The sequence below is a fragment of the Tamandua tetradactyla genome, chromosome 14 (assembly GCF_023851605.1).
Source record: "Tamandua tetradactyla isolate mTamTet1 chromosome 14, mTamTet1.pri, whole genome shotgun sequence".
NCBI lineage: Eukaryota > Metazoa > Chordata > Mammalia > Pilosa > Myrmecophagidae > Tamandua > Tamandua tetradactyla.
The window spans coordinates 91,103,753-91,117,899 of NC_135340.1; the positions used below are offsets into that span (position 1 = coordinate 91,103,753).

General features: G+C 36.0%; 1 protein-coding gene and 1 non-coding gene across 3 annotated transcripts in view; one reads left to right on the forward strand and one right to left on the reverse strand.

Annotated features, from left to right (window-relative positions):
- The window catches only part of NRG4 (neuregulin 4), a 172,272-nt gene that overhangs the window by 106,187 nt on the left and 51,938 nt on the right, over positions 1–14,147 (forward strand). For both annotated transcript variants that reach the window (XM_077128481.1, XM_077128482.1), the window contains exon 4: positions 9,445–9,591. In XM_077128481.1, the coding sequence (XP_076984596.1) occupies positions 9,445–9,591 (147 nt within the window). The remainder of the gene's footprint in view (positions 1–9,444; positions 9,592–14,147) is intronic.
- On the reverse strand, positions 6,498–6,601 carry LOC143656638 (U6 spliceosomal RNA). Its single transcript, XR_013162549.1, has one exon. It is a non-coding gene; the product is annotated as a U6 spliceosomal RNA (small nuclear RNA).

The window sequence follows — 14,147 nt, forward strand, 5'->3', positions numbered from 1 at the left end:
AAAGAGACTTTAGCAAAGGGATCCCCTGGGTGCCAGACCTGGGTGCTGCCATGATCGAGCTACAGGGAAAGAACATGAGACAAGGAAATTGGACCCCTTTAAGAACGCGGCTTAGTGTGCTTTTCAGGCAGTTGGAGGGTCCAGGTAGAGACAAACTGTAGCCTAGACAAGAGGGACTCCCAGGAATGTCAGAGATAACACCTCATTTGGGACATGAAACCTTAGCCCGGAATTTTGTGTTACAACAGATGGATGTTTTAGAAAGCACTGAAAGCCAGACAGGAGCGCAAGAAGATTTAGGAGGCAGTGGAGAGGAATCTGTGGAGATGAAAAGAGGAACAGACTTAGCAACAGGAAGAGTCTGGGTCCTCAGAGGGGACAAAAAGAGAGTGTGAGGGGGCCTTGGAGAGTTGAGGAGAGAGAGAGAGAGGGAGAAAGGGGGTGCTTGATTTGGCTCCCGTTGGACTCCTACTCGACATGGGGAGAAGCCCCTCCCCATCAGGTCCCAAAGGGTGGTATCACCCACCACCTAATCCTTCTTGGATGGCTGGAAGCTGAGAATGAATCAAGTTTACATCCTGGGGGAGCTCTACCAGAACCCCTAGACGCCTACAGAGAACAGTGAACATGATGCCACCCTTTGGGGAGGATACAGAGTTGCATGAGGGCATAGGAGAGGATAGCAGTGAGCTAAGTGAGAAGAAAACGCGAAAGCACATGGCCTAGTCTCTGGTACTCAGCAGTGCAGACAGTCAGAGAGAAGTATTTCTTGGTTGGCTCACCAAAACATGTCGCCAGACTTCAGCTTCCAGATTCTACAGCCCATAGTACGCTCACCAGCCATTGCTGTGCTGGGGTTCTGGCTCTCTCCCTCACTTTTGAAAGACAGCTTTGCTGGATAAAGAGTTCTAGGCTGTCCATTTTTTTCTTTCATTATCTTAAGTATATCATACTGTTGCCTTCTTGCCTTCATGGTGCCTGATGAGAAGTCAGCATTTAGCCTCCCCTTGCATGTGGTGAGCCACTTTTCTCTCCTTGCTTTCAGGTTCTCTCCTTCTCTTTGGCATTTGACAGTCTGATTAGTGTGTGTCTTGGAATGGGTCTATTCAGATTTATTTTACTTGGAGTTCATTGGGTTACTTTGATTTGCATATTTATGTCTTTTATAAGGGTTGGGAAATTTTTCAAATATTATTTCCTCAAATATTCTTACTGCCCCTTTACTGTTCTTTTCTCCTTCTGAGATACCTATGATGTGCATATGTGTACACTTCATGTTGTGTCATTTCTCTGAGATCCAGCTCAAATTTTCCCATTTTGTTCTCCATTGGTTCTTTTGTGTGTTTGAATTTGTTTGCTCTGTCCTCTAATTTGCTGATCCTTTCTTCTGCTTCTCAAATCTGCTGTGGTGTTTCTCAACAAGTATACTTTTAATTTATTACTGTATCTTTCATTTCTATAATGTCTGTTATTTTTCTATGTATTCTTTCAAATTCTTATTTATGCTCTCCTAGTGTCTTCTATTAAAAAAATTTTTAATTGTACAATATAACATACATACAGCACAAAGAAAGAAAAAAGCAATAGTTTTCAAAGCACTCTTCAACAAGTAGTTACAGGACAGATTCCAGAGTTTGTCATGGGCCACCATACCATCCTCTCAGATTTTTCCTTTTAGCTCCACCAGAACACTGGAGGCTAGAAGGAATAAATATATATATATATTTTATCATCACAACAACTTTTTTCTTTCTTTCTTGTGAATAATGACATATATACAAAAAAGCAATAAATTTCAAAGGAAAGCACAACAGTTAGTCATAGAACAGATTTCAGAGTTTAGTATGGGTTAAAATTCCACAATTTTAGGTTTTTACTTCTAGCTGCTCTAGGATTCTGGAGACTAGAAGAAATATCAGTATAATGATTCAGTACTCATACTCATTTGTTAAACCTGACCTTCTCTGAGTAACTCCACTTTTCCCACTCTTTGGGGATATTCGGGCTACTCCCATTCTAACTTTTTCATGTTGGAAGGGGCTGTCAATAGTATGGAATAGGGAGATGAAACTAGTTGATATTCTGGAAGGGCTGGTCCCTCTGCCTTTCAAGACTTATCTGGTCCAGGGACCCATCTCGAGGTTGTAGGTTTCTGGAAAGTTACTGTAGTGCATGGAACCTTTGTAGAATCTTATATAATGCCCTAGGTGTGCTTTAGGATTGGCAGGAATGGTTTCAGTTGAGGTTGGGCAAGATATGATAGGTAGCAATGTCTAAAACATGCGTAAGAGTGACCTGCAGTGTAGCCTCTCGACTCTATTTGAACTCTCTTAGCCACTGATACCTTATTTGTTACATTTCTTTTCCCCCTTTTTGTCAGGTTTGCATTGTTGATCCCATGGTACCAGGGCCAGGCTCATGACCCACAATGGTTTCACTTGAAGAGTTGGGGTTAGAGAGAGAGAGGCCACATTTGAGCAACAGAAGAGGTCCTCTGGAGGTGACTCTTAGGCATCCCTAAAGCTAGGCTAAGCTTCTCCACTACATACATAAGCTTCATGAAAGCAAGCTTCAAGATTAAGGGCTTGGGCTATTAATTTAGGTGTCCCTAATGTTTGTCACAATATCCGAGGTTTCCCCGGTGATAAAGTTTAATAGTTCCATAATTTTTTCCCCATCCCTCAAGGGACTTTGCCAATACTTTTTTTACCCCCCAATACTTTTTGGTTATCTGATTAACATACTCTGAGATGTATTCATACATTGCATTAAGCTATACAGGATTAAAGGTCCTCATTCTTATTCTGGGCTCCCTGTGTTTGAATTGTTTAAATGATTTATCCAGGCAAGTTGAGTTAGATTATGTGCTACAGAAAACCTAGGTTCTGGACATAATAAAACTTTCTTCCTTTGGTCCAAAGAGTAGGTAAAGTTCTAAAATATGGGCAATGTCTTCCTTACTCCTGTGTTCTGAATTACCTTAATCCAGACCCGGTTGGCTTCGTTCTTATCTCTAAATACCAGCTTATTCATGTATAAAAACCGCCCCTCAAAATCCATAAATAACATTACCACACTGAACTAAATGTGGCTCCTCCAAGAGTAAAGGAAGTATTTTTACTTTCATATAGTCTTAGAGAGTTTGACTTGCCCAAGGTGACATAACTGACAAGCCCAAGGATGGAGTCAAGAAACCAGAATTTTTTTATCAAGGTTCAATACTCTTTAATTTGAATAGCACTGGCTTTGTTTACATGATTGAAACTTCGTTCTTTTATTCATACCAAAGTTCTCTAATCTTGTAACTACTTACCTTGAATGCTGCAGAATATAGTGAATTTATTTCATGTCCTCTGTGTTTGGGGATTGTTGATGAGAATCGGCCAGAAAAATAATGCTTATAACTTGATCCTAAGTTTTGGAATTGCTCACCTAGTTGAGCATTTGTGCCTGTCCCAGCATTCATTTTTTCAAATCCAGGGGAATTTGCCCCATCCCTGAGTGCATGGTGTTCACCTAAGTAGGTGGCAGTCTTTGCAGAAATGAGGTCCAGAAATAATTTGGCAAGAGATTGATATGAAAACTCAAAACTACTTTGTTCTGCATAAAATGCTGGTGCTATGCTTGACCTTTCTGTGTTTTGCTCCCATTATCAATCTGTATCCACTTAATTCACACTCATTTGCCTCTAAAGGCATTCACTATACTTGCCTGAAATTTGGTATTTGTGTCTTAACTGAGGTCATATCAGTTTCACAAGTGAGCTGAAGCTTTCCAAGTGGGGTCCTTGCATGCACTCATTGATTAGCAGTGCCTACTTTTTTGTATGATAACATATCTGAATATTTGGAATTCATTTTTTAGGTTAGCCAATTCCACTGCTTGGATAGCAAACAGAATATTTAGATTTTTCTTTGTCTTTCTTTAAATCCTGTTCTGCCTAGTTAAAAATATAATATTTGTAGTGTTTTCTTTTTACTTGACTTTGCTTTCCTTAGAGATACCACCGATTTTTTACTTTCCCACAAGAGCACATAACACTATATTTGCTTTCCCCTGCAGATAGAAGATGCCAGTCTTTATGTACCTTTTTTTGTTTGTTTGTTTGCTTGAATCCTGTCCTGACTACTTAGCTTACACTGACACCATTCCTTTGACTCCTTGCACTCGAAATATTTATCCTCGAGGTAAAGCATTTATAGTTAGCTACATCAACTCATTTGTCTTTTACTTCTTTGAAGTTCAATCTCCCCTAGCTTTGACTATCCTTAAGAAACATGAGGAATGAGTTATAGCTTTTTTATGGTGAGAAGAATAATTGATTTTTATTGAGGTAAAATTCACATAACATAAAATTCACCATCTTAACTTTTTTCAAGTATATAACTCAGTGACCTCCAGCACATGCTTAATATTAGATAAATCATCACTAGTAACTCCAGATCATTTTCATCACCCCAAAAAAGAACCCCGTACCCATCAAGCAGTCACACCCCATACCCCTTTCCCCAGCCCCTGACAATTACTAATCTGCTTTCAGTGCCTGCAGACTATTCTGGACAGCTCATAGAGATGGAATCCTACAACATGTGGCCTTTTGTAGCTCGTTTCTTTCAGAAAATATAATATTTGCAAGGTTGCATGTTGTAGCATGTATCAGTAAATTGTTCTTATTTATGGCTGAAAAATATCCCCTTGTATGGCTATGCCATATTTTGTTTATCCACTCTATTAGCTAATGGACATGTTGGTTGTTTCCACTTTTTGTGAAAATGTTGCTATAAACATTTGTGCATAGCTTTTTGTTTTCACTTCTCCTTGGTATATATTTCAGATTGGAATTACCTAGTCATGGTATGTAATAATCCTTTTAATATACTGCTGGATTAGTTTTCTAGCATTTTGTTGAGGATTTTTGTATGTGTTTGTATTACAGATACTGGCATACAGGTTTTTATTTCTTATGCTTTCTTTGGTATTAGGGCAATTTGGGACCTTAGAGAACAAGTTAGGAAGCATTCCCTCCTCTATGTTTTAGGCAGTGTTTGAGAAATCTATCTGATCCTGGACCCTTTCGTTGTTCAGTGGTTTTTTATTATATTATGCAATTGCTGTATATATATACATATGTATAGCAATTTTATTAAGATTATATTATATATAATACAGATTTTATGATTCTTCTTAAGTCAGTTTTGGCAGTTTGTTTCTAGGAATTTCTTCTAGGTTATTTAACTTGTTGGCATATTAATTGTTCATAAAATTCTTATAATCCTTTTTTAGTTCTGTAAATGTTGGTGATAATGATCCCACTTTATTGTTGATTTCAGTAATTTGAGTTTTCTTTTGTTCTTGGCCAATTCTAGCTATAAGTTTGCCAATTTTGCTGGCGTTTTGAAAAAGTCAATTTTTGGTTTCATTGATTCAGTTGTTTTTCTTTTTCACTTTACCTCCACTCTAAACTTTATATCCTTCCTTCTCTTGGTTTTTGAGTTTGCTCTTCTTTTTCAAGTTTATTAGATTGTAAGATTAGATTATTGATTTGAAATGGTTCTTCTTTAATGTGGGCATAGCTAGAAATTTTCCTCTGAGCACAGCTTTTGTTACATCCTATTAGTATTGGTGTGTTTTTATTTAGTACTTGTTTTTATTTCCATTAATCTTCAAGCATTTACTAACTTCTTTGATGCATAGTTACAAGTATATTTTTAAACTATCACATATTTGTCAATTTTCCTTCAATTGATGTCTAATTTTATTCCATTGTGGTCAGAGAAAATACTTTGCTTGATTTCGATCTTTTCAGATTTGTTGAAACATTTTGTGGGTTAATATGGTCTATCCAGGAAAATGTTCCTTGTGCATTTGAGAAGACTATGTATTCTGCTGTTGCTGGGTGGAATGTTCTATATATTAGGTCTAGTGGCTTTATATGTTATTCAAGTCTTCTACTTCTTGGTTTATCTTTTTTTCCAGTTTTTCTATCCAACAGAGAGTTGTGGTGTTGAAGTCTCCAACTACAATTGTTATTTTCCCCTTCACTTGTCATTTTTGCTTCACGTATGATGAGACTCTGCTGATAGGTACATATATGTTTATAATTGTTATATTTTCTTGATGAGTTGACCCTTTTATCAATATATAATGTCCTTTTTTTATCTCTTACAACAAGTTTTGCCTTAAGATTTATCTTGTCTGATATTAGCATGGCCACACAATTCTCTTTTGATTAGTGTTTACATAGAATATCTTTTTTTCGTTCTTGCACTTTCACTACATTTGTGTCTTTGGTTCTAAAATGATTCTCTTACATTCAACAATGGTTGATTCATGGTTTCCATAATTCGTTCCGCCAATCTCTGCCTTTTTATTAGTTTAACTAATTTACATCTAATAAAATGACCAATCAGGAAGTAGCTAGGTTGCCATTTGCTGTTTGTTTTCATAATTTTATTGCTCAATACCTCCATTGCTGCCTTCCTTTTATACTAAAACTGTAAAATATGGAATGCTTCACGAATTTGCATGTCATCCTTGTGTAGAGCATGCTAAGCTTATCTATCCAACTCCAATTTTAGTATATGTGCTGCCGAGTAAGCACAAGAGTTACAGATTTATAAAAGTAAATCTATCTTATCAAGAAGAACTAGACTGTCTCATTTGAAGATTAGCCTCTTTAGGGTTCTAGTCATCTTTTCTGGAATAGAAATTGAACCCATTTTTATATTATGTTAAAATTTGAGTTATTTATATATATCTATATTAACTGGAATTATTTTTAAACTGTGAAAGGAATTTCCTTCAGTGACTGGCTAAAACTTTTCTTTAAAAAACTTTAGAAGTTGCAAAGTATGTTACTTCTTGAATTCTATTTGAAAAAAAATAATTGCAGATGTTTTTGGAATCAGAACCTGTTATTTTCCTGGATGGAGTGCTCCTTTTCCTCTTTGTCTGTTTTGTGATGGGACCTGTGTTGATTTTTATGTCACTCTCAGGGTTGTCCCTCCACACGTGTGTGCATAGGTGTGTGCGTGAATTCCCCTTGGGGAAGTAGAGGGGGTTGGGACTAGAGGGGAAGGAAACAAATTCTTTTCCTGTAATCCTTTTTTTCCTCATGCTTGTTTAACTTAGACTACGGAAAAATTGGCATTTTACATTTAGACTTTAGGTAATTGTGATTTTCCCCCCAATATTTTTAGCTCCATCTCAATTCACCATTCATATCCTATACTTAGTTTTCTTTTCTCTTTCTCCTCAACTCCATCTTTAGGGTAGCTTGAGAGAATCTCGACTGCATCTTTGGTCAAACTGACATTCCCAGTAAAAGGTGTAACCGATAACAATGTGTTGGGCAGGGCTGTACAGTTCATAAAAACATCCTTCACATGCTCCCTTAGCCTCAACTCAGGCCCTTGTGCTGTATCTTCATGGTTCTTTTCTCTTGTTTACAGATTGCTTCAGCCATCTATCCCATTGGTTTTCAAAGCTTTATTAAAAATTAGTTCACTTTATTAGTCTAGAATGGGAGAAGAGAAAGCAAATGTTCTAAATACTTACCAAAGCTGGAGAAAGGGAAGGAGGAGAATTGATTTAGTAAAACCAGTCTTTCTATTTTAGGTAATACCAGCTTAAAGGATATGTATGTGTGTTTTTGCTAAATGTAGTTTACTCTATAACTTCTTGGTTGCTTTATGAGTAAACATTAGTATACATTAAAGCACTATTCATTTTTATTGTGGTAACATATATAACATAAAATTTCTTATTTTAACCATTTCTTAAGTGTACATTAGGTGATATTAATCATACTTACCGTGTTGTGCTCCATCACTACCATCCATTACCAAAACTTACCCATGACCCCAAACAGAAACTCCATATGTATTAAGCAATAACTTCTCATTCCTTTCTATCCATCCCCTGGCTTCTGGTAATACCTAATCAACTTTCTGTCTCTATGAATTTGCTTATTCTAGATATTTCATGTGAGTAGAATCATACAATATTTGTCCTTTTGTGTCTGCCTTATCTATGCTGTCACTTAGCATGATAATTTTCAAGGTTCATCAATGTTGTAGCATATATGAGAACTTCATTCCTTTATTAACATTTTTATTGTGAAATATACCATATATACAAATAAAGAAAAAGCAATGCTTTTCAAAGTACATTTTAGTAAGTAGTTACAAAAGAGTTTTCAATGTTTCATATAGGTCACCATTCCACAATTTTCTTGCAGCTGCTTCAAAACTCTGGAGGCTAAAAGAAATATCAATATAGTGATTCAGCTGTCATACTCATTTGCTAAATCCTTCTTTGTTAGCTCCTCCTGCTTCTTTGATCCCTTTCCCACTCTTTAGGGATCCTTGGGCCATGCCCATTCTAACCTTTTCAGGGTGAAAAGGGGTGTGGACAATCTAGGATAGAGGATGCAATCAGTTTTGATGTTCTGGAGAGGCTGGCCCCTCTGGGGTTGAGGACTTATCTGGCCTAGGAACCCTCTGGAACTTATAGGTTTCAAAAGTACATGAAGTGCATGAAACTTCTGTAGTGTCTCAGTTAGAGCCCTCGGTGTTTTTTAAGGTAGAGCTTCATTCCTTTTGATGGCTAATAATATTCTACTTTATGAATGTATCACTTCCTGTTGATCCATTCATCTGCTGATGGGCACGCATTGTTTATACTTTTTAGCTATTGCAAATACTGCTGCTGTGAACACTGGTGCACAGGTATCTGTTCACTCTCCTTCACTTTAAATGCAACTACAAAATAATGAAATTTATCTGGTGTCATACAGTATCATTCTCATTAATTTATATCAATCTGTGTTTTATAATCATCTGTACATATTCACAGGGAAAGAGGATAATTGATAATACTGAAGATTATTGTTCTTTGTCATATTGTTTTAAAGAGCTAAAATAATTGAATTTAAAATATTTGGTTGGCAAATGAGAATACCAAAAAATTATCGTAAAGGAAAATAATAAGGCAAAAACTAGAACTACCAGACATTACAGTATTGAAGCAGCATGGTAGAGGTTCAAGATAAGATACAGAGATCATTGAAGAAAAATGGAAAGAAATGTTACTATACGAATGTGACTTGTTAAAGGAGCCATTGTTAGGAAGTGGGAAAGGGAATGCTTATTTAATAAATGTGGTTACGTGGCTGAAAATAGAGAAATAAGAATAATCTATAAATTCTCTGGAGCTTCTAAGCAATCAGAACACTGGAAAAGGAAGACAGCAAAGATTAGACTGCATAAGTTAATTTGTTTTATTGTAACCATAGCTCCAGGGGCATGATAGGAAAGCATGTCTCTTGTGCTCCTTAGTCTGAAAATTAGTACCCTTCCTCATTCCAGCTGGAGAACTTTTGCTTTCTATACTAGTTAATGGAACAGAGAATGCAGTTTGTTTATCGAACATTTTATCCTATAGGTGTGTTGAGAGTTACACAGGAGCACGTTGTGAAGAGGTTTTTCTCCCAAGTGCCAGCATCCAAACTAAAAGTGAACTGTTCGCAGCGTTCGTGCTGGTGGCTGTTCTGGGGACACTTATCGTTGGAGCCCTCTACTTCCTTTGCAGGTAACCAAAATAGAAAACATGCTTTGAGAAGATTAAAGTAATATATAAAGTAGTTATTCCACTAAATAATTAATATTCCCAAAAGTTCTAGATATTTTTCCATACGGTGTTTTCCATTCAGAGTTATCTCTCTAACACAGTTTTTGCTATTAAATTAGTAAGTCATTTTTGAAAGGACTTAATTTGTTCTGTGTTACTGTCGTTGTCATCACTGTTTACCTAGACTTCTCAAAACTATTAAAGTGGAGCCCCACACACTGTATAGTGCTTATGCTAAAAATACCTGTGTGTTTGAGTTAGGTCTGTTTAAAGTAAATCTGAATGTGAAAGAAAAGAAAAAACTTATGCAATCCTGTAAATGTAAGGCAAATTGTTAATAAGTAGGGTTAGCTCTCTACTTCGTGCCAACTATGTGCCAGGCATTGTGCAAAGTACAAAAAATATAATAGTGAACAAATTAAACACGTTTCCTAACATCGTAGAGATATAAATCAACTTTAAGAAATAGAAAAATAAGCAAGGAATTAATTTGGGGAATGGCAACTCACATCAAAGATGAAAAGGAAAAACTATTTGCAAGAAGCAACGTCATGCACTCCAAATTACCTGCATTCATTAGTTTCGTATTTTATGTATATTTCTTAATTCTGTAAAGTGAATGTAGAATTTATTGTCTGGTATCACACCACCATCATTAATAAATATTTGTTAAATGCACCCTGAACGCTATCATATATATTTGTGAAAATGGAGCTGAGAGTAATCATAAAAGATTTGCAGTGACTTGAGAAGTTGATATTCTGCGAAAGGTAACATATAGGTCAAGTGATATAAAATCCAGATTTCTGAATTACTTTACCATCAAGGAGTAATTAAAAACTGGAGAGTTTGCTTTTTTTGTAAAATGGGTGTTATATATTTTTAACCCAAAATATATCATCTGAGCAATCCAATCTTATATCTCTCATCATCATACTTCAGATACAAAACTGTAAATAGAAGCCCATTGTATCAGATTATATTATCCAAAGATGGCCACAATGATAGCTCCTGTCCCACATGATTTTCTGCAGTGTGACCTTGCTACTCCCTTCTCTTGACATAGACTTTCTTTCTCTACATCCTTGAATCTGGGCAGGTCCTGTGACTGCTTTGACCCACAGAATATGGTGGAAGTAATGCTTTTCCGGTTGGTGATATAGTGTTTAAATGGCCTGGCAGCTTCTGCCTCCTGCCTCTTAGAACACTCACTCTTGGGGTGCTCCCTCTTGGAATCAGCTACCAGGTTGTGGGAAGCCAAAGGAGAATGAAGAGACCATGAGTCAGGTGTCTGGACCAGTGCCAGCTGAGCCCCCAGTTGATGGCCAGTATTAACTGCCAGTCCCTTGATCGTGTGTCTCAGACATCCAGCTCAGCTGAAACTTTAGCGGGCTCCAGACTAAGCTGCCAGTTGACTGTAGCCACATTAGACACCCCTAAGTAAAAAATGCCCAGCTGCCAACCCGCAGAACCACGAGAGAGCAATTGTTTTAAGCCACTAATTTTAGGGTGACCCCTTACACAGTAGTAGGTGACCAGGACAGCCATTTTTGGAATTAGATTTATTCTTAATTGAAATACATAAGTGATTGGGAAAAAGCTGAGTGATGATGTTACTCTTATTCTATCAATGTAAACATTTTGTTAGTTTGATATACTAAGGGGAAGCCCAACTAGCTAATCCCCTCACTAATTACTCTAGTGACTGATTGGAAATACATCATTTATATCTATTATCGATTGGCTAATAAACACATTTGTGGAATATCAGTCAGGACAGGCTATGTTTAGCTGCACTAACAACCCTAATAGTCTAAGTGGTTTACAAAACAAAGGATTATTCAACAAATGGTGCTGTGATAATGGGATACTGACATGGAAAAAGAATGATATGTGATCCCTGCCATATAGCATATTAAAAAAGTATGTAAATTTAAAAACCATAAGATTGTTTCTCATGCTTGGTATATTACTATTATTGACTAGCACATAGAGCTTTGCTAATCATAATATTTAAGGCCCAAGCTGATGGAGCAGCCGCCATCTTGAATGCTCTTGGTTTCAACGTCTGAGAGGAAATGAAGCTCTGGGGAGTCTTACACTTGAGTTTAAATGTTCTATCCCAGAAGTGACACACGTCACTTCTGAAGAATAAGTTGCATGGCCCTGTTCAATCATAAGAGGTGTCAGGAAATTCAAGACCATATGTCTATAAGGCAGAGAACCAAAAAAGTTTGGCCGAGCGCACCTATGTCTACCTTAGCGACCAAAGGACTTTTAAAGAAATCTAACATTCCACTGGGAATTAAGAGTGATTTTTATGCGGCAGTTGTCCAAAAATGAAATTCCTTTGCCAACCCATTGGATTTGTGAAGGGCACGGCATGTTGTACCCCACAGTAGCTCCAGGCCACTGAGTAGCAGAGTTGTAGAAAGACCTTGTAGGTCACAGTTGCTCTCCAGGCTTGAGCCAGAATTTAGCAACATTTTTAGTTTGAAGTGTCCTATAACAGGCTAAGCCATGCTTTTGGTTGCCAGAAGGTATAGATAGAAAGAAGGAAAAGAGAATATAGAATGAGAAAAGATGCTGAGAGAAAAGAAACTTCCAATCACAAACATCAGGCAGGTTCACATCCTGAATCGTCATTATCGGAGAGGTGAGGGGAAGAAAAGCTAATAATATAAAATTGTCTAGGATGGTAGCGTCCCAGGGACTCAGAGGCAAACACAAATTAGTTTTGAGGAACCCCCTTTCGTGATTTACAGTAAGAGCATCTCACCAAATAAAAAATATTCCAAACACACAAGGAAATAGGCACCATGAATTAAAACTACCAGAAACAACTGCTAGTAGAATCAGATTTTTTAAATCTTCAGTTACTGGGAGAATCAGATGCATAATATAAGTATGTTTATTATGAAGAAATAAAAGAGAGGCTTGAAAATAACAGTAGGCATGTTTGAAAAATACCAAAAAAGAACCCCAATAAATAAAATTTAATTATAATTTTCAAACTCATTGTATGTATGACTTCAATAAAAAGATTTTTTCAATTCCATGTATGTTTTTAGTGAGAGATTAGACCCAATAAAATATGGAATAAGTGGGCTGGAAGGTAGATGAAAATAAATTATCCACAATGTAGTTCTGTGAGGAAAAAGAATGGAAAATATGACAGAGAAGTCAAAAGAGGTCAAGAAACTAGGAGGCTACAGTGAGAGCTTCTAATATATTTTTAACTGGAGTTTGGAGTTTGAGAAGAATTAAAAATAGGGTAGAGGCAATATTTGAAAAGATAATGACTGAAATCTTTCTAGAACTGATGAAAGACACCACAGATTACAGAAGCCCAACAAGTCCCCAGAAGAATAAATAAAACTAAATTTACTTTGGGATACATCATAATAAAGCCATAAATAACAGAATACAATGAGAAAATCTCAAAGGTAGCTAGAAAAGAATGACAGATTACCTTCAAAGATGCAAAAACTGAACAGACAATTTCTCCAAAGCAAAGAAGCAAAATCAGAAAACAAAATGCTGATTTTCAATATGTTTAGAGAAAACAACTATCAACCCCAAATTTCTAAATCAGTGAAAATATCTTTCAGGAAAGAGGGTAAAATGAAAAAACTTTTAAAGTAGCAAAACTTGAAAAACTTTGTTTTCATTGAGCCCTCTGTCTAAAAGATGTATTTCAGGCAGAAGAAAAGTGATTCTAGATGTCTGAGATGCAAGAAAAAAGAAAGAACAGAGAAAGCTATTAATATGTGAATAAATAAAAAATACATATTGTATACATTTTAATGTCCTGTGTATTTTAAAACACATTGCAACAATAGTATATAAGTTGAAAAGATTACAATGAAAGTGTATAAGAATGATGAATATATGCATTAATTTTAGACCTTAATTTGTTAAGAATGAATATTAAAATATCTAGGGTAAGGACTAAAAGAATAGAAAATCAAAGGGCATAATTTCCAAGCTAGCAGAAAGACAAAATTGGGATTAAAAAAATCAGTTGATTAAAAATAAAGCAGAAAAGGAACAGGAAAAAATAAAAACAGTGGAGTAAGTAGAAAGCATAGCATGAGATGGGAGATTTAAATCAAAATAGATCAGTAGTTATAATAAAATGTAATTGTTTTCAAGACTCCAGGCAAAAGAAAAGATTGTCATGATAGATTTTTTAAATCTAAAGTCTAAAACACAAGGATGCAAAATAGCTTAGAAGTAAGAGTCATAAAAGATAAATACTAACCAAGAGAAAACTGCAATTTAACAATTAAATGCAGTTATTAGCAGAGTCTCAAAAGATATAAATCAAAAGTTGAAATAAGAAATAGATAAATTCACCATCATGGTTACATTTTTATTGTATGACTCTAAAGTTGATTTTAAAAAAAGGAGGCAAAAATCAGTAAGACTATAAAAGATTTTAACAATATAAGTAGCGTGCTTGAACTGTTAGATTTGTTCTAGAGCTTAGTACCCAATAGTTACAAGAATGTTTA